Below are 20,300 nucleotides of genomic sequence, written 5' to 3' on the forward strand. Positions count from 1 at the left end.
CAAATACTATTCTGCATAGCTTAGAGGGACTTTTCCAATACCAAATTGCAAACGTGGGCTGGGGCTTGCCAAAAGTAGAGTTCTCTATGGACTTTGTCGAAAAGGTTATCCTCTAATTGAAATATACCTAAGCTAACTCTTAACATTGCGGCGATTGTCACGTTAGGGAAATGGGATGAAGGGTTAGAAGCAAGGATCCATAGACAGACTGAAGTACGGACAAGCGGAGGAGCAGCTTGGACTATGGAACAATCAGACAGACGGAGGGATAGTTGAACCATGGAACACGCAGACGGACGGAGTTGAGGGAGTTACTGAGAGACGAGTAGTGCTTGATCGACTCGTTCGACTTGAGTCAAAAACTCAAATAGTTGGCCTTGGTTGTACGTCCATGTGTCGAATGAAGCTCAGTTCATTTTATTATTCTTTTAAATTATTGAAGCTTAGAACAGTTCGAAAAAACAAAAATAATCAACAACAAAAAAAGCCTCGTAAAAAATAGTCCAAATTTTGGAGAAAGGCGCCAACATAGGAGAGGTCATCATGCATTTTGAGTATCAGCGTCAGAGTCCGGAGACAAGCCCCGTTATGGACATGGATTCGGTTGTGCGTAATCGCGGCGGAGGCGTACCCTGTGCCGGACGGAACGGCCTGATGGCGGAGCCGGCATCGACAGCTCCGCTGGGCAGCAACGACCATCAGCATCAGATGCGCTTGCTGGCGCTGCGCGAGCGCCTGCGACGCGCCCTATTCAACTGAGTGCAATAGGCAATAGGCGAATGCCATGAAATAGACCGAGCGAGCATGCACCGCAACCACACAATCTAGAGTTCAAACTTTGAGGCGAAACAATATAAATTTATATAAAAATGAAAGCAGCCAACGTTTTGTTTGGGGTTTCCTTTTGTCTCATCTCAGTCTTGTATCTCGGACTCTCAATCATTTTCGCCATCATTAAATTTCTCTTCTCTCTCTCTCGGCTTCATTCATCTCGCTAACTCGACTCTTCTAAGGCTTCACATCTTTTTGGTTGCTGTCTCATCTCTCTTACTCGCTCCCTCTCTCTAGTCTCTCATCTTTAAATGCATCTTCACCTTCTGGGCTTCATCTCTCGCTCTACCTCTCTGCCTTTTTCTCTCTCTTTCTCTGTTTCTTTATTTCTCTGTCTCTCTCTCCCTCTCTCTGGTCTCTCATCTTTAAATGTATCTTCTCTCTCGGCTTCACTCATCTCTCACTCGACTCTACACAGACTTCACATTTAACTTTTTGGTTGCTGTCTGATCTCTCGCTCTACCCCTTCTCTTTCTCTCTCTCTCTCTTTCTTTCGCTGTCTTTCTTTATCTAGTCTCTCATCTCTCTTTGTTTCTCTCTCTCTCTCTCTTTCCCTCTCTCTGGTCTCTCATCTTTAAATGTATCTTCTCTCTCTCGGCTTCATTCATCTCTCTAACTCGACTCTCCTTAGATCCTTCACTCAACTTATTTCTTCCCTCCTCTGTTTCTCTCTGTCTCTATCTCTTCGTCTGTCCCTCTTTCTCTCTCTTTCTCTCCCTCTCTCTAGTCTCTCATCTTTCATTTTGCATTACATTTTTGGAGCATCGCCGGCTCACTTCGTCCTTCAACAACTCTTCTAGTTAAGTGTTGTAAAACGCTTGTTTACTCTTGCTCAACAGTTTTTCGCTATGCTCACAGATTCCTCAATATATATTGTACATACACAACTTTTGTATATTCTGCACCCGAGCCAGGGTATCATGAGGATATTATGAGCTAAGACAAAAGTTTCTAGGCAAGTAAAAGGCATCAGAACGATGCTGTCCAATGGAACCATGCCTGCCTCTCGTGTCAACTGATTACAGGGTATATTTGGTTATTGCATTATGAAGGAGTCGTGAAACGAATATGCAAACATAAGCAGAGTCCAAATGGTAAACAGTAAACATAAACATAAACATGAACTGGAGAGCGGATGTCGTCAGTTGCAGCCAAGGATTAGTCGATGCGCACAAGGCAGCAGAAGCAGCAGTAGGAGGAGCAGGAGCAGCAGCCAGAGCAGGAGGCGGAGGCACACTTACCTGCCGCGCAGCATCTGATTATCAAGCAGATGGAAGGTGCTGCTGATGCCATCGCCGCGGGGATCGCAGACGCGCACATGGAGCGCAGCGCGACACAAATGAAACCACGAGAAGTAGCTGAAAAAGGACAGAGATAGAGTGAGACAAAGACGGCAAGAGCGAGGGAGAGGTAGAGGGAGAGTGAGAGTAATCTCTGGCAATTCCAAACAGAAGCAGCAAACGCTATTGTGCTTGAGTCGACTGTAGCCGACTTGGCCATGCTCTGTTCACAGTTCATCGAGTTCTTTACCTTAGTGACTCCCAAACTGTTTGGACTGAAGTGACTGTCAAACTTTGTCTTATAAAGTCCGTTTTCTTAGTAATCTTAAGCAACTACGATATTTGCTTACAAATTATCCAAGAATATATACCAAGCTGCCTCTCAAACTGTAAGCATTGAGTGATATTCAAACTGTAATTTCAGAAACTAATGGTACATATGTATATGCCAGACTAGCGTTTCGTTTTATCAGACACTTACGCTGTATTGCTTAGACGCAGTGATACGATTCTCGAACTATAAAAGTGCAATGGCTTTCAAACTGTTTGCAGATGCCGTCGTGGCATTGACTGCTCGAAGATTGTCGCCATATTGCAAGAAGCTGATATTAAATATGCTCTAAGCAGTCTTAGATCCCTCACTTGCTGACTCTCAAACTGTGAATTCCCAAGGGGGCCCTAAGAACTGTAGAATTTGTAAGTCTATGAAGGGAATTTTTGATCAGCCTTGAAACTGTAAGACAATGCTGATGCCCAAACTGTAATCCCGCAATGGTTCTCAAACTGTGCAGGTCTTATATAGCTATATATCAGATAGATATATGTGTATGTCTGCAATATTATACCTTATTTCGTTTTCAAGCTTGTCTAGCCGATATACCCCATTTGCGGTTGTGAACAGAGCATTTGGCTGCTTATGGGCAATTACTGGGTATTGATTTAATACTTACATAAAGTCAAGATTGGTCAGATTTTGCAGTACGGCCGGCTGTAGGGTCTTGAAGCGATTACCGTTTAGCAGCAGGGAGTTGAGATTTTCCAGGCAGTCGAAGGCGTGCAAATCGAATTTCTCGATTTGATTCTCATTCAAATGCCTGCAGAATATTGATGCAAATGTTAGACAGAGAGAGAGAAAGAGAGAGAGAGGGGAAGTATGTGTGTGTATGTGTGTATCTGTGGCTGTTTCAGCGTGCAACACAAGTTTCTGATGAAGTTTTGTCATTAAAGTTTTATCATTTGCTGCTTGTTATTCAATATGCATTAGAATCCAAGATAAGCTCGAGTTCGATTTAACGCAAGTTTACTCTTTTCATTTCAAATATTTTTCACATTTTCCCATTTTCCCATTTTCCTTTTCTTTTGACAGCCCGGCTGAAGCGTTTGTCGCGAGCCCTTTGATAAATGAAATTCCCAGCCAAGTGCCCAAACTGCGAGCCACACACGAAACCCTTCTGCTGCCCACACCCCATCTCCCTCCACTGCCCTCGCTCACATCATTTCGCTTTTTTCACACTTTTCTGCTTCTTCTTCTTTTGTGGTTAAGCCTAAACAAATTGGAAAAACTCGATGGGTACGATAAACCGCGACACATTTTTATGTGGCCATCAGAGGCTTCGCCCTTTCGCCGATGGCCGACCACACATCTTACGCTCGAATACCCTGTAGAGGAAGTGATGCATGAATGGGGCGTATGCGAAGCCAACGATGCACTTGTCTTCATGTATGAATGAATTAATGATAACAGATTATATGCAGGGTATATTACCAGCCTGGCAAACGAAGCCACAGCTAACTCAATTACAGGGTATATGTCTATTCCATCATGTAGAAAACCAATGCATGCTTCTCTAATCTAGATATATAGTATTTCATTGGTAAGCAAACTAGTTTTATTTGGTTCGAATCAAAGTCTATGCATTAACAGGGTATTGGCTAGTCTGTCAGTTGCGTAGGCAGGCAAAAACTAATCTAGAAATATATTTTGAGCTTATGACTACATTAACCTTGGCCTGATCAAATCAATTCTAGCTATGCCCATTTACAGGGTATGTAGGTAGTCTATCATCTAGCTAACTATGCTATAAGCATGCTCTCTTCTAGTCAGCTTGACTTGAAACCAAAACAATTGTGCTGCATTGACAGGGTATATCTCTGTCTGTCGCATTGCCCATCTACAGGGTATATGCGCCATCTATCATGTCTCTTGGCCCACTGTTCCTAGTCCCTCGCGCCCAACTGGATCGACAGCACAGCACAGTTTAAGCGCGAACAGGGTATATGCCTAGTCGAGTCGTGCACGCATTAGTGGAGCCACAGAAGAAACCTTTCCGTATGCTCTTGTTTGTTTGTTTCCTTTGTAACTTACAGTCCCTGCAGATAGCTGAGGTTGCAAAAGGTTCCCTCCCGTATGTAAGACAATTGATTTCCAGCCAAAAATCTGCAAAGACCACAAAAAGCATTCATAAAATGTTAGAGCTTCGAGTGGGATTCCCCCGCTGGCCCCCCTGGCGTAGTCACTCCATCTCATTCCCTCCCATTGGGGAGTACTTACAAGTGTCGAAGCTGTGGAAATGTGAACGTGTTCGCCTCAATGCTCGCAATTTGATTGTGCGCCAAGGACAGCGTATGCAAATGAAGCAAATTGCTGGGAAACATGCCCAAATGTAGCTGCTGCAGACGATTGTTGTTCAAATAGCTGTGAGGGGGGAGGGAGGGGTGTACAATTAGTGTTGTCTATATAGCCGAGCTCTTAAGATCATATCAATGCCACTTACAGCACCTGCAGGCTCTGCAGCTCTGCGAAAACGGACGCATCGAAGCTAGCTATCAAATTGCCCCTCAGATCGCTGTGGAGCAAAGGTTAGTTCTGGTTTCGGCGCGCTTACCAAATGGGCTTTACTTACAGATCCTCCAATTGCTGCAGATAGCGAAAATTATTGCTGCTCAGACGGCTCAGTTGATTGCGTGCCAAAATTCTGAAACATTAGACCAAAAATTGTTTTTTAATGCGCGCCAAGAATGAACACAGCCAAGGGAGTAGAACATGAGCATATGGACCGAAAACTGAATGCTCTTCTTATAGCTGGCCGAGCATAGTAGCTCTATAATACCTGCATATTTTATAAGTGAGCGAATAAGAGGAGAAATTCAAATTTAAATGCTTTAAGGTATTTCTTTGTTTGCTTTAGAAATGAGCTTGTGGAAGAAATTAAATATTTTTTGATTGGTCATTTAGATAGTAGTGCTATTGAAAGTATTGTCACTACATCTGGATCAGCCTATGTATTGCATAATTGAATTTCCCTTTAGCGATTTGTAGAGAAGGTCAACATAGATTAAGTTCAAGCACTGGCTAAGATATAGCTTTTCTAGTTTATGTAAGCTTCCCAGTAGTCTAGTGATGGATTCTAAGGCTTTTTAAGACACAGTAGAATAGGTATACAGTCCATATATACGGTAGGCATACATATACATGCACCTGAATGCCTCTTCTGAGATGAGGCTAGCGGGGACTATAAATGTTCGACATACAGTCTATGAAATTAGTGAATATTGCAATTTCCGTCTTGCTGTCCATACTCGACCGCCCTCACCTTACCCAAAGTGCGAGCGTATATGTGCTCAATAATGAGCGACAGCTGTCAACTGATTCGACTCAAAGTTGGGCAATGAGCAGACGAAGCCTCGATGGAGATGGCATGATAAATGTTTCCATCAAGCTCATAAATCTGGCAGGCATGTTGCATGCTTCATGTGGCATGCATAATACCCTCGGCTAGGCCATAAAATGTTAGAGCACGGTCAGAGACTGAGACTGAGACAGCAACAGAGATAGACAGAGTGGGAGAGAGAGAGAGAGAGAGAGAGAGAGAGGTATACCTAGCGAGCAACTTAATAAGCCATTAAATGCAACTCTGTTCTCTGCGCCCTACAGGCCCTGCCTCAGCGTCCGCAGTCCGTGTGTCAATGCTGCCGCAAGAGCAGCTGTGATTCCGTTGCAGTCAAACCGAAGCTAAGCCGACAAACGCCTCCCCGCTTCCGCTTTCGAGGGTGTGCAAAGTGTAACTGAGTTGTTTATGTGTTTTTGTTTTGTTTTCCGCTTTAGTTTGCTCTTGTCGCCGGCTGCTGTTGGCTGCTTCCCTTCCTCTCTCTCTCTCTCTCTCTCACTCTTTTTTTGGCTACAACTGCTCAGACCGGAACTGCCACGCCCACAAAACTTTGCTGCCCCTCGGCAAGTGTGTGTGCTAATATATTTATTGTAGGGCTGCCAAGCTCCCCGCCCGAAAGTGAGCCGTCAGCCGAGGCCAAACAATGGCTCACTTTATGGCCCCAACTGGCAGGCGTTGCGTATACGCAACAATGGCTGCAACACACACACACACACACACACACACACACAAACACACATATATACGCTTATTATCAGCTGGTATTCATCTACACACACACACACACACACACACATGTAGAGAAATGATGATACAATCAACAATTGTGAGTGCACATAACTGTCCTCTATGCGCCTCTGTGCAATACCTGAAGTGTATATGTGTGTGTGTGTGGGTGTGTGTGTGTCCTTATCTTCTATATAGTTATTGGCAATTACAGCCTTTATTTTATTTTATTTTTTTTTTGTTGTTGTTCGTTTCACCTCATGCCAGTTGCGTTAATAAGCACTTTTGTCCCCCTGAACTCTGACAAGGTGAAACGTAAAAATATATATAAAAAAAATTTTATAGCCAGACTCAGATTGCTGGCATATTATCCCACAGGTACAGTTGTGCACACGGCAATAAGTTTGGCAGCATTCATTAAAATCGCTTATCGTTGCATCGATTTTCAGGCGAAATGCAGACAATGTGCATAGAAAGCGCCAGCGGAGGCTGTCGATGGGATTGTGGGGGGGTCTGTGTAGGGTCTGGTCTACGGGCTTTGTGTAGGGGCTCCATTAGGGGCTTATGTAGGGGTATGTGTAGGGGTTCGATTAGGGGTTTGTAGAGGGGTCTGTGTAGGGTCTGGTCTAGGGCCTCCATTATGGGTTTATGCAGGGGTCTGTGTAGGGTTTCGATTAGGGGTTTGTATAGGTGTCCTTGTTGGGGTCTGTGTAGGGCCTGGTCTACGGACCTTGTGTAGGGGCTCCATTAGGGGTCTGTGTAGGGACTGCATTAGGGGTTTTTGTAGAGATCTGTGTAGGGGCTCGATTAGGGACTGCATAAGCTCTGAGAAACTCAAGTAAAACTTTAAGTATTTTAAACTAATTTTTATGTAAAATATTATCAATAGAAAACTATATAAAAAACCTATGAAAGACCTATAAAACAGAACATTTATCAAAATAAAAAATATATGCATAAATAATAATATATACATACATATGAACATAAATATATCATGGGTAAAATGCAAGCTTAGAGATTTTAATAATAGTTTGCGCTTACAATAGTGTAAAGTATTGAGAGGGATTATCGTTATTATAAATATGAATAATGGGGCATTAAGCTCTTGGAAATGTTCTTCCATCAGATCCCTTTCGCTGATTTTTTAGCTTAAAAATTGAAATATGGAACACAATCTCTCGTTGGTTTGCCATCTCATAGGCTCCTAAGATCGACTCATTACGGAACGTGGAAAAGGTATAAGAAATGTAATACTTGCAAGGAGAACTTAAGATAAATCCATTGTTTTATGTATCTACCGATCTCAAGGTTGACAGTTCATTATATCGAAAGTCAAATTATTTCTCTTACGATATATCAAGAGCATTATGCAGTCGGCTACTGCTAGCTACAATATTTGCGCTTGTTTTCAATTTGAATTTATGCAAATTTCATAAGTGAACTGCCACATAAAGCGTTAATGCAACTAAATTTATTATCAGAAATATTTTGAAATAAATTCGAAGCGTTTTTCTAACCAAAATGCAAATATCAGCAAAAATGAACAAGCGAAAGCTGATTCTGCCTCTCTTTCTAAATAATCAATATAAATAATAAATTGTGCAATATTAAAACGTTTAGAAATTGAATGCGGCGCACGTGGCGTATGCGCAATATACATTGCCATCAGTAGAGCAAGCGTTTCACTTGAATAAACTACAACAAATATATAGCTGCCTAACTAACTCCTTAAGCTATACAAAACTCCACCCAATAATATATCATACCAAGGAAATTTAGCCCAAGCAAAGCCTAAAATACCCCCTTAGATATATATACGTCTATCTCTTTCCATCTGCCCAACAACAACCCCCAAATGTAAACGTGTGACCAAGGGCAAACCCACTTAACAGTTAATTATGCGACCCATTACAGTAAAATAGTAGTTAATAATACTTACAAAATGCGCAATTGATTGCCCGGCGCAAAGAAGTGTTCGGGCAGGCGCGATAATTCATTGTCATCCATATAGCTGGAAAAAAAAAGAACGAGGGAACATTTAATGAAAAGCAGGAAGAGAAAGTATTGATGTAGCAGCAGCATATAAAAACTGTTGCCAGGCCGGGGCCAATTCGAAAGGCAGCCAACGCAGCGGCAGCAACAGCAGCAAATAAATTAAGAACACATTAATAATAAGACCTAATTAAGAGTTATGCCCCAGCCAAAAGTGGAGTAAGCGGAGCCCCCAACCTCTACTTACAGTGTCTTTAGCGGAATGGCGGCCAGTCTGTCGAATGCATGCGAGGCAATCTCACGGATTGCGCAGAACTTGAGAACTCTGCGCACGGATAGGGCGAAAAGATAGAGATACAAATTAAATATATATATGTGTATACAGATACAGATACAGATACAGATACAGATACAGATACAGATACAGATACAGATACAGATACAGATACAGATACAGATACAGATACAGATACAGATACAGATACAGATACAGATACAGATACAGATACAGATACAGATACAGATACAGATACAGATACAGATACAGATACAGATACAGATACAGATACAGATACAGATACAGATACAGATACAGATACAGATACAGATACAGATACAGATACAGATACAGATACAGATACAGATACAGATACAGATACAGATACAGATACAGATACAGATACAGATACAGATACAGATACAGATACAGATACAGATACAGATACAGATACAGATACAGATACAGATACAGATACAGATACAGATACAGATACAGATACAGATACAGATACAGATACAGATACAGATACAGATACACATATTTACATCCATAAATCTCCCGTTATACGTATGTCTCATCACATTTATATAAAGTTATGCACACACAGGGAAACAATGGGTGCAACTTAATAAATTCGAAATTCAATTGTCAAGTTCTGCGTCTGTTGTGCTGCGAAAGTTGTGCTCGAGCAAAACTAAAAGTTTGCATTAAGAAAGGCGAGAAATTTTTGTTTATCTCTTAATATGCCCAGCCATAGAATTATCGAGGCGTGCACCGAGCAGCGCAACAGGAAGGCAACTCTCCTACTCTCCGCACTCTGTCAACTGGCAAATTCAGTTATATTCAATTACCACAGAGAAAAACTTTGCTTACGTGAGCTCAGTGAGAAGACAAAACCGCAAATAGTTCCATCTCAATCTGAAAAGGTTGAGTTTTCGTTTCCCTCAGCACGTTCATTATGAATATGGAATATGTGTGGATGGATACTTCTAGGGTGTCTTAACTTTGTCATGGAGATTCTGTGGGCTTGGTTGCATTCCCAATGGGGTATCCATCTCTTGGAATACTATCCTTATATTGATCACGCTAGATATGAATCGAATACTTTCCTTATATAAACCTTTAAGGACTCTCAAAGACTCAAAGACCCTCTGTAGGATATTCATCACTCTCGAAATTATTATCAAACTATATAGTTAAGTATTCGCTCTTCAAGCTATCTATTTAGTGCAGCTGTAGGATACTTAACTTCTTACATCATTTATAGGGTATCTGCTGGTTGGTCATTATCTTTTTACAATCACCGCACATTGCAAACTTCCACACACTTCTGACATTGTTGTGCTCGCTCGGACAGCCTACGGTCAATTTAATTTTCATGCATGTCCAACGCCCACGCACACTGAGGACCGTCTCGAAGGCACCGGGACGTGGACGTGGCGTCATCTTTGTCTCTGCATTCGATAGTCCCGAGCGTTATAATTAGGGCGTTGCGTGAATTTGTGAGTTTCAGAAAGAACAGCAACACTTGACAGCGGCTTTCGCAGTTGCGGAGCAACTGTCACTCAGCGAGCAGAGTGGGGGGCACTACCGAGTCGGAATCTTGGCTGAGGCATCTCACACATGTGACCAGGCGTAAGCTCTCCCGGTGATGGATTTTCAAGTGCTTAGGCTTAAGCAATGCGGCCAATAGGCAATATGCTCGTATAGCAACAGACGGCCCAAACCATTTACTACAAAGTACGGCAATGTAGACCATAGCAAATGAATCAACGGCAGCTACACTGAGCGAAAAGTAGGAGTACTTCACTCATTGGCATTTGTGTGTCTGAGAGGCGATTTGTCTCTTTATCTCTAACTATGTGGTATATGTTTCTGTTTATCTCCCTCTCTCCCTCTCTTTCTCGGTTACTACAGCTTTTTATCTCTTTTTTCTCTCTCTCTCTCTTCCTGTCTCTTTCTCTCTCTCTCTGTTTCTCATTCTTTCTCTTTTCCTCATTCCGCATTTCACTGCATACAATTCTCTCTCTTTTTATATAAGGATTTTCTCTTTCTCCATTTCCTGCTCTCTCTTTCTCAATATCTCGCTCTGTCCCTCTTTGTTGGCGTCCTTATATGTCTTTTCTCTTCAATATTTCTTCCTCTTCCCTTTCCCTCTCTCTATTTTAGTGGAAGTTTGCAATTTTCCTACTTCTCTTTATTTGTCTCTCTCAACCCAATGCTTCTATTTCTAATTCTCATTCCATCTCCTTCCTTCTCTTTGTCTCTCGTAGCATCTGCTCATTCGACCAAAGCTTCTGGCTTAAATTTCTTTGATTCTCTTTTACAGCAGAGAGCTCCAGCTTCCTTTTCCCTTCTCTCTCTCTATCTTTCTTTCTCTCTATCTCACTTTTTGCCTCTAGACGTCTTTAATTTCTTAAGAAGTCCTCAATTCGAGTAGCGCTTCAAATAATCAGTTACACTCCAACAGATATTATGCTACGAAACTCTACTCGCTTCTCTCCCACGCTCTGCCCGATTGCCGTTCTCTCTCTCTCTCTGTCTCTCTCCCTACGAAACATACTATTAGATTTCCACTTCCAGTAAATAAATTTGATAACAGCTTCGCTATAATTTCATTTGTGGCTACATTTTCGGGCATTTCCCTGCATATTTGTTTGCAGTGTTAACGAAGCGAGGCACATTTCGTCGTATGTTAAAACGATTTTACGGCTTGCGCCGTGGTCGTAGAGAAGTGTCCTTTGGCATAGCTTCACATAAACTGCAACTGCCGGCAAAACACGATACGAGCTGTCTGCCATGCCAGAGCACAGCCACCCCCACTCCCCTGCTTTACAAGGCTCTACAGCCATTGTATGGGATGTCTGAGGCTGCTTTAAGTATAGCAAAGGACGCTAATAGACGACTTTCCGCAGGACCCATTCACAAATTTCGAGCTGCATTCGCAGTTGGTCTGACGCTGCTTGAATTTCGATTCTCTTAGCAAATATGTGCTTGGCGCGCTTAATATCCTTTACAAATACTCACAGACTCTCCACATCGGGCAGGCCGCTGAAGAACTGTGCGTCGATGAGGCCGAAACTGTTGCCCGTGAGGTCGCTGGAAATGAAACCGAATGAGATGAGCCGAATCAATTCAAATGCCATCAGCAGCAATCAAGATGAATACTAAATACACTGAGGGAAATTGGCAATAAACAAGTTTATAGCAATACATAATGTACATATGAATTCATGCAGTTAGCCAACACTGTTTGGCTTTGCCAGACAGAGGCTAAATGAGTTGCACTGCTGAGCAAGCAGCTGCATAGCTCAAGTTCTTAGCACATTAAAGGGGGTTACCCGATACTTACAGCGTTTCCAGATTGTTGCTGGGCAGCTGGGGTGGCAGCGCCGTGAGCTGCTGGAAACGGCAGAGCATCTCGTAGCCGCGACACGGGCAGCTGAAGTTCTTCGCATTCGGCCAGACTGCAGCAGAGAGAGCGAGAGTAAACAATGAAAGAGAAATTGCATTAAAAGAGTCCTCACTGTGGCCATTACACTTGATGTGCGCATCAAGGATAATTATCATTCGACTCTTTTAATTAAACGCATGAAAACTGAATGCAAAAAATTTACATGCGAATTTCTATGATTATAGATAGATATAGAGACAGAAAGAGAACGACAATGTGCGAGCGGGGGGGCATCGGCTGGCGCCACTCGCACCGCTGGCGCCAAATTACTCTGACCTTGCATTGAGTATTGAATACTCACAGCACTCGCCAATGGGTCTGTCATCCATGCCTTGGCGTCCGAACGAGTTCTTGCGAAACAAATGATCCCAGTACTTGGCCTCAAAGTTATTCACGCAATTCCACTCGTCGGAGCCATCGTCGCAGTCGACGCGGCCGTCGCAGTTGGCGCGCTGCGGCACACACTGCGCCGTCGTGTTGCAGTGGAAGTAGCCCGCCGGGCAGTTGTCCTTGTCGTCCGGCAGCAGTATGTCCGTGTCGATGGCGCTCAGCTCGGTGTCTAGTTCACTGTCCATGGCATTGCTGCTCAGCTTGAGCATTACTTGGCGCTGTCCAACACTGGCCTTGATGGCCGACTTTGACTGCTCCACGCTGGCCCACGTCACAGACGACAGCGAGAGCAGCGCAGAGAGAATGCTCAGGCTTAAGAGTGCTGCAGAGGGGAGAGAATAAGAGAGAGAGAGAGAGTGAATAAGTGAGGTAGAAGAAGATATTATCAGATTGTTAGCTCTTTGATTTATAGCGTTATATAGAGCAGATCAAATACCTCCATGTATTGATCGAGTATTTTATTTCGAGCTGAAATCCCAATGTAAATTATTTCAATCTCAACTCACACCCTATAATATTTACAAACACTGAACTGTTTGCGTTAGTCGGAGGGAAATAGACACAAATTAGACCCGAGGGGTTTGCCTGACTGCTAAATACCCTGCTAAATACCCACTATGAAAGCTGAGCATGATTGATTCTTTATGAAGTTTTCAGACATTCTAATATGATTATATACCATTCAAGATAAGGAATTCTTTCCAATTTTGAGTGAAATCTAAAATATTACCAATGTTATCATTCATCAAAGATATCTTCAGACTAAATTTGTTTTCTACAGGTCGACTTAGCTTGTTCAAGATAGGCAAAAAGAAACTATTGTGGATTCTTATGAGTAATATAGATAAAACGAGTATTATATGATATCCAATAAAACTGTATATTATAAATATGTGACCTATACACAGATAAACAGGCGAGCATAAGAACTTAGCCACCTCTTCAGTGTCTTGCTGATCAACAGTATTCATACTCATTTCATTTCGGATCTCGGTCACGTCTCCTGCTGTCAGCACGAAAACCTATATACCCTGTTTATTCATTTAGATTCAGTGCAAAAAAAAAGTAAGAAAATATATAGAAAATTTCATAAAATACACAAAAATCAAGCAAAAGTCGCTGCCAAACAATGAAGGCCAAATACTTTCGGAAGACGTCGAGTAAATTATCAATTTCATTTTTGATTTGCTAAATTGAAAAATGCAGTTTTCGGATTTTAGATCAACAACAGTTTCGACTGTGATTTGATTACAAATAAATCATATAGTCTAGTAGGTCAGAGGCTAGTGTGACTGAGTGTGAGCTGGGAAATACCCTGTATTCTAACTCTGAAAGTTAGTTCGATTCAGAGAGCCTTTATATGATAAATTCCAGCTAATTTAGTTGACTAGAAGAAATCCTAAATATCAGTTTTTCTTACATAAGATATTATTATAGGGTATTTGCAAGTCGTATACACTTTACAAAGATAAAATTGCAGTTGCTGTTAAGCATTTGCCTTAAATGCTTAGGGTATTTGAGCAATAGGCAGAAATCCTTAACTGAAATTCCAGTGATGCCTCCCTTAATTTGACATAAAACCTATGTGAACTCAGCACTGAAAGCAGCTGTGACCTTGAAATTTGGTAGAGATATTAGCCGTTATCGTAAGACTAATATCTATTGAGATCAACTAAAATATAATATTTTATAATAGAATAATATATAGATATTGTATGGGAAAGTTAAAGGAAACACATAAAGGGAATTTCTTTTTAAGCTCATATATATATTTGTTTTTTCATAAATGTGTGTACATATCGAGTGACTACTGTAGCTGTAGGCATAGCGCGCCAATCTGTATCTGTTTCTGTTTACTATAATTACTAAAGATGAAAATGTAAATCGAAATGAAAATGGAATTGCTATTTGTAGCAATCAAATTTACTCGGACAATTGGTTCCAGTGGCAGTCTGGCCGATTCCATTGCCAGTTCCAGCTCCAGCTCCAGTTCCAGTTCCAAGTTCCGCCGCACTTGGCCATTGCACATTTATCATTTTTAACGATTGCATTTAATGCGGAGCATTTTTTACGATGCATTCCCGCCAGATGGATAGTGGGAAATGGGAAATGGAAAATCGTATTGGGGGCAATCGGCGAACGCTGGATGCGTATCGCAGATTGTGAATATGCGCGAATAAGGCGAACATGCCAATGTCAATATGTAAAATATGCAATAAAATTGTTTTTAATAAAAATTATGCACAGTACATTTGGGCCACGGCTCAATGGACCGTGAAATGCTCCCACGAGCAGCGGCTGAGCGGGACGGGGCGGTGCTGTGCGAGTAGGTGTAACACCGGGAATGACACTTGGAGACACTTTCCGCACCATCGATAAGCCATCAATGTGGGCGACTTTTTGATAGCTGCGCTGACAGCTGCTCGAATCCAAATGAGTATATGGCAAAACCAGAAAAAATAACATGTGTAAACGCATTGCGAATGAGCGTAACCGACTGCATAATACCCATCATATTACATTTCATATTCATTCTTATATCTATGATTTATATGAATATGAATCTGAATGGAATTTTATTTTCATATTTATATATATGGAAGTTCATATTCATATTTACATTCATATTCATCATATTAATGAATATTAACATGAATCCCAGTAGATATTCACACTCATACTCATATTGCATTTCATATTCATTCTTATGTATCTGATATGTTTGAGTAAGAATATGAATATGAATCTGAATGCAATTTTATATTCATGTATACATATATGGAAGTTCATATTCATATTTATAATGATATTCATTCATTGGAATATCTGAATTCATACTTTGAATATTGACATATATGTATCTCAGTAGATATTCATATTTATTCTTAGATCTCGGATATATTTGAGTATGAATATAAACATGAATTTGAATGCAATTTCATGTTCACATTCATATGTAAATTCATATTCATATTTATATTCATATTCATATTCATTGGAATATATGAATATAAGTATGAATATTAACATAAATCTCAGTAGATATTCACATTCATACTCAAATTAGATTTCATATTCATTCTTATATTTCTGATATGCTCGAGTATGAATATTAGCATGAATCTTTATGCAATTTTATATACACAAAACATGAATCTGAATACAATTTCATATTCATATTCATAGAGAAGTGCATATTCATATTAATCTTCATATCCATGCATTTGAATATATTTGAGTATGAATATTAACATGAATCTCTGTGTACATTCATATTGATACTCAAATCAAATTCAGTCATTGAAATAGTTTTTGAATATGAATGTTAAAAGTGAATTTGAATACATGTTCATATTCACTTGCAAATATATTTAGATTCATCAATAAAGCGGATTTAGAGTTGCGACTGTAGTCAATATACCCGATGAGCTGGACCTTAGTAGGCCAATGGAAAAATCTCAGCACTCCCTGAGACCAGGCTGAGCAGGCATAGACTTTCATTTAATGTGAAATCTCTTCAATTCATATACTGATTCATTCAGGCAAAGTTGCTTTAAAACTGACATCGAAAATAATTCAGGTTTTCATAATTTTCCTTGAGAAGTCGTGAAAATGTTTACTCTGGGGGCACTGATGGAGGCCTCGCTGCTTTGCCTAAATGCCATTTGCGTCCTGCACGAGGAGCGTTTTCTGGCCAGATTTGGCTGGCAGCAACGGAGGGCTCAGCGGCGGTATGGTCCGCCCAGCACTACGGAGCAGGTGCTACACATAATTCGCTCGATTCGCACAGTTGCCAAGATTCCATTGATATTTGTGAACATTATAACGATTACATTCAAACTGTTGTTCGGGTAAGTCGTCGAGTTCCATTGCAGCGGATGCAAGCAAACCAATATACTCTCGCATTTCAGTTGACTAACGAGCATGAGAGGAGGAAGCCAGAAAAGAGAAAGGAGACACACAAATAAATAGCAGACAAAGGTAAACAAATAAATGTAAATCAGGCAAAAGGAGCAGCAAAAATCGAATTACACCAAAAACAAGATAGCCAACAAAATGTAAAAAAAACACATACACACACACACACATACACAAAGGTAGAGGGGGAAAAAAACAATGTACAAAGAACAATTGGAAATAAATCGCATGTGGGCGGAGAGTTGATCAAATATGCATACCCTAAAAGTTCTTGAAGCTCTCTAAGCTCTCTCATTACTGAGGTAACTTTTGGGCCTCGTTCTTAGAAACAAATTAAAGAAGTAAACAAAAAAAAAAGAAAAGAAATGGAATTAAATTGTGTATGAACACTAGCGCCACAACAGGAGTATAATCTGCAGACTCTGAGCAAGACGGAGAGAGCAGGAGATGGAGATAGATGATTGAGGGAAATGATTAGCAACGATTGACAGAGAGATAAGGGTGAAGGGAGTAAGAATTGAGAAACATATATAGTGACAGAGGTAGAGAGGAGGGTAAGGTGAGAGACGGAGAGTGAGATGGAGAAATAGAGGGAAACAGAGAAGGGGAGAGAGAGATTGAATAACTAGGTGAAGAAGACAAAAGATAAATGAAGATTGGAAGAGGTTGAACTACTTCCAAAATCTTCTTTCTGATAGAGTAATAGAGGTAAATTGAAAACACGATAGATAACTAACCTAAGAGGATACTGAGACACAAAAGATATAGATAGAGAGACAGAGAGAGAAAAAGAGAGAGAGAGAGTGAGGGAAGGCAGAAAAAGTTACAATGAAGAACTGAGAGCAAAATGATAGAGATAAGACATAGACAACGTGAATCTCTCTCTGTGTCCCTCTCACTCTTTCTCTCTGTGTCTCTCTCTCTAACTCTCGCTCTTTATCTCTCTCTCTCTCACTTTCTCTCTTGCTCTTTCTCTCTCTTTGTGTCTCTCTCTTTCTCTCTTTCTCTCTCTCTGTGTCTCTCTCTCTATCTCTCTCTCTCTCTCTCTCTCTTTCTCTCTCCCACTCCCTCTCCCTCGATCGATCAAAGCAAAGTATTCTCTAAGCAAAATATTCTGATCAAAGCATAAGGCAGATCCATGCCTGATCTAGCAATTCACATTGATGGGTCAATTAGCCTAGAGGGCAGCTGCTGGTAGCCAACTCTTTGCCATTATGATGAGCCGCAAAGCAGGGCAGCTGCAAAGCAATTCAAACATTTTGCATATTTAGTGTGGAAATACTTTATTTATAAATATAACAAAAGAGAATAGCAAATACTTTCCATAATAAACAAAATAAAAATCATATTTATAATAAACTAAATGAGCCAAAAGAAGCAATGCCAGAAACAAAGGAATTAAAGAGCCAAAGTCTTTATTTAGAATGAAACAGAAGATTTCGAATTCCATTTAACGGACAGACCCTAGATAGATCTAACGCTATGGAGGGAGGAGCACAAGTGCCGTTGGGGTCAAGTGAGTCAAGCGAGTCAAGCTCATGTGGAAGCCACGAGGTTCACAAAAGTCCAAAACAATGTTAAGACACATAAACAACAACAACAACTAGGGAGCGACAACATGAGGGAGCCTGGGAGGGCAGCTTAGAATGGCTGCTGCAGCAATTGCATCAGCTCATAACTCAGCTGACAGCAATGAAAGCCAAAGTCAGCGAAATGCAACTGCGACAACAATGGGTGCGAGCTGGCGTAGCGGATGGCTCCATAAAAGCGTAATTAAGTGCAGCCGAGTGGGAAAGCAGGGGGGAAAGCAGGCGAGGGCGGCAGCCGAGCTGGTGGAGGCCAAGAGGTATTAGAGAAGGCGACAGACAGCATGAGAGGAAGCTGAGACCACAGCTGGCGGAGTCGAAGCGAGGAGGCGTTAAGCGGGGAAAAGAGATCGGAGCAGGGTTAATGAGAACCGGGCCAAGAAGGAGTAAGATGCTCGAGCAGCAGCTCGAATGACGACGCCAACGGAGGCAGCGGGGCAGGCGAGCACTTGACACGTGTTGCTAATGTGCGGGCGTTCGCCCAGAAGGGGTTGCGAGACGCGCGAATAAACAAGCGGCGCCCGGTATGGGCTCCCGGACACGGACCACGGCCGTCGAGCCTGCTGACGTTTTGTCAACACATTTGCCAGCAATTGAAATGTTTGCGCTGTGATTGATGAGCCATAGATAGGGCTGGCGGCGGACGCCTCACGGCCTTGGCCTCGCATCAGGTCTAGAGCGAGCCCCAGCAACGGAGCCACCTGACGTTTCACAGTCTGGGCCAAATTATCGTTTGACCACAGCAAAGCGCTTCAGCTTGCCTCCCCTCCTCCCCTCCCCCTCCCTCCACTAATGCCAATTGCTGGCTGCTTTTGTTTATGTCCAATTCGAATAATTAAAGCAAATGCTTTCGCATGCAGCCAAGCAAATGCTAGCCAGGGGCCGGACGGGCGGCGAGGCTGGCGTGCCACCAAAATAGAAAGCACGGCTATAAAGAATAAAGAAAACGATCGACTTATGCCAATGCACACACACACACACATACACACACAGACTGACGCTCGCACACCCGAAATACTTTCGAGAAATGTTATCGGGTCAAAGCAGGTCGCCTCGACTCGTCGTCGTTGTTGTTGGGTTCCTTCTTCCATTTTCTGGTCTTGCTCTTGCTTTTGCTTTTGTTTGGGGTCTGGGCGTGTAAACAGCTTGTCAAATTTGTCGATTATGGGTCGAGTGCTTCGCTATGATGGGATCCTCTCTGCAGAGCCCCCACGTAATGACCCGAGAAGTGCGCGTCGCCTGTGACGTCTGCTCTCTGTTCTATGCCAATTGGCACTAAATATACCTTAAAGAGTTCAATTCAATGGGGCCCAAGGCCGCCAAAGCTGGGAGTGGGAAATGGAACTGGTTTTTGTGAACCCTTTTCTAAGAAACGAACTTAAAAGCTAGCGAACTGGGGCTCTACTTAGTACTTTAAGTAAAACAAATTTCAGTTGTGTTTGCTCTAATTGATTCTTGAATGGCCCATTTGCACTGAGAGAAAAAGGAATGAGTAGAAATCTTTGTCTCTTCTTCTCTCTCTCTCTCTCTTCATTACATTTTCTATCTTTCTTTCTTGTCATCTTTTCATCTCGCTTTCCTTTAAACTCTTTCCTTTCATCTTTCTTTAGCTATTACCGAAGAGCTTTATTTCTGATGTCCTTTATCTCTTTCTATTATCTCCTTTCTCCCTTCTTTTCTCACATTGTGCATTCTTTCTGAGGGAGAATATTCTTTAATCTTTCTTTATATAACTTCTTTTAACTTGCTTCAGCTATATTTTCATTCTTTTACTCGCTCATCTTCTATCTCGTCTACTAAGCCCATTTCTCCTCTATTTCTCTCTGTCAACTATACTTTGGAATAGAAAATCTCCTATCCTGACACGCTTTTGTTTGTTTCGTCTCGTCTACTTCCTTCCATTAGCCTCTTCTCATCCTTTACCTAGAGATAAGCACGAGAATCTCTGCTGCTCTTTTTCTTTCTTATCTGTCTTTCTCTCTCTGTCGCCACCTACGCACAGTAAATCAAAATTATGAAAAACCTTTACGAACAGGCGAAAGAGAAAAGCGCAAAGGCAACAGCAATCGAAATCAAATTGGGTTCATTTTCGCTGTTGCTGTGGAGCTCTCCACTCTCCAAAGTTGATGAAAATTTAAATAACTCATATATTTTAAGAGCCGTCAGAAATGT

At 41.6% G+C, this 20,300-nt stretch overlaps 2 protein-coding genes across 3 annotated transcripts in view; one reads left to right on the forward strand and one right to left on the reverse strand.

The window, feature by feature from the left end:
• The window catches only part of Lgr4 (Leucine-rich repeat-containing G protein-coupled receptor 4), a 35,251-nt gene that overhangs the window by 5,333 nt on the left and 9,618 nt on the right, over positions 1–20,300 (reverse strand). Inside the window, exons 2-12 of the mRNA XM_089263140.1 lie at positions 12,536–12,946; positions 12,133–12,247; positions 11,808–11,879; positions 8,748–8,825; positions 8,448–8,519; positions 5,015–5,086; positions 4,886–4,957; positions 4,663–4,806; positions 4,477–4,548; positions 3,062–3,205; positions 2,073–2,189 (exon numbers count right to left, since the gene is read on the reverse strand). Of these exons, the coding sequence (XP_089119266.1) occupies positions 2,073–2,189; positions 3,062–3,205; positions 4,477–4,548; positions 4,663–4,806; positions 4,886–4,957; positions 5,015–5,086; positions 8,448–8,519; positions 8,748–8,825; positions 11,808–11,879; positions 12,133–12,247; positions 12,536–12,946 (1,369 nt within the window). The remainder of the gene's footprint in view (positions 1–2,072; positions 2,190–3,061; positions 3,206–4,476; positions 4,549–4,662; positions 4,807–4,885; positions 4,958–5,014; positions 5,087–8,447; positions 8,520–8,747; positions 8,826–11,807; positions 11,880–12,132; positions 12,248–12,535; positions 12,947–20,300) is intronic.
• The window catches only part of LOC108656283 (immediate early response 3-interacting protein 1), a 98,214-nt gene continuing 94,059 nt past the window's right edge, over positions 16,146–20,300 (forward strand). The window contains exons 1-2 of one of the 2 annotated variants that reach the window (XR_016197276.1): positions 16,146–16,475; positions 16,536–16,682. Coding sequence is in view for 1 of the 2 variants with exons in the window: in XM_018108303.3 (XP_017963792.1) it covers positions 16,237–16,475; positions 16,536–16,539 (243 nt within the window). In the remaining variant the exon portion in view is untranslated. Of the gene's footprint in view, positions 16,476–16,535; positions 16,819–20,300 lie in introns of those variants that run through there. The other variant, XM_018108303.3, reaches the window with a different exon arrangement.

The sequence above is a fragment of the Drosophila navojoa genome, chromosome X (assembly GCF_054131105.1).
Source record: "Drosophila navojoa isolate 15081-1374.11 chromosome X, UAZ_NAV_1.0, whole genome shotgun sequence".
Lineage (NCBI taxonomy): Eukaryota > Metazoa > Arthropoda > Insecta > Diptera > Drosophilidae > Drosophila > Drosophila navojoa.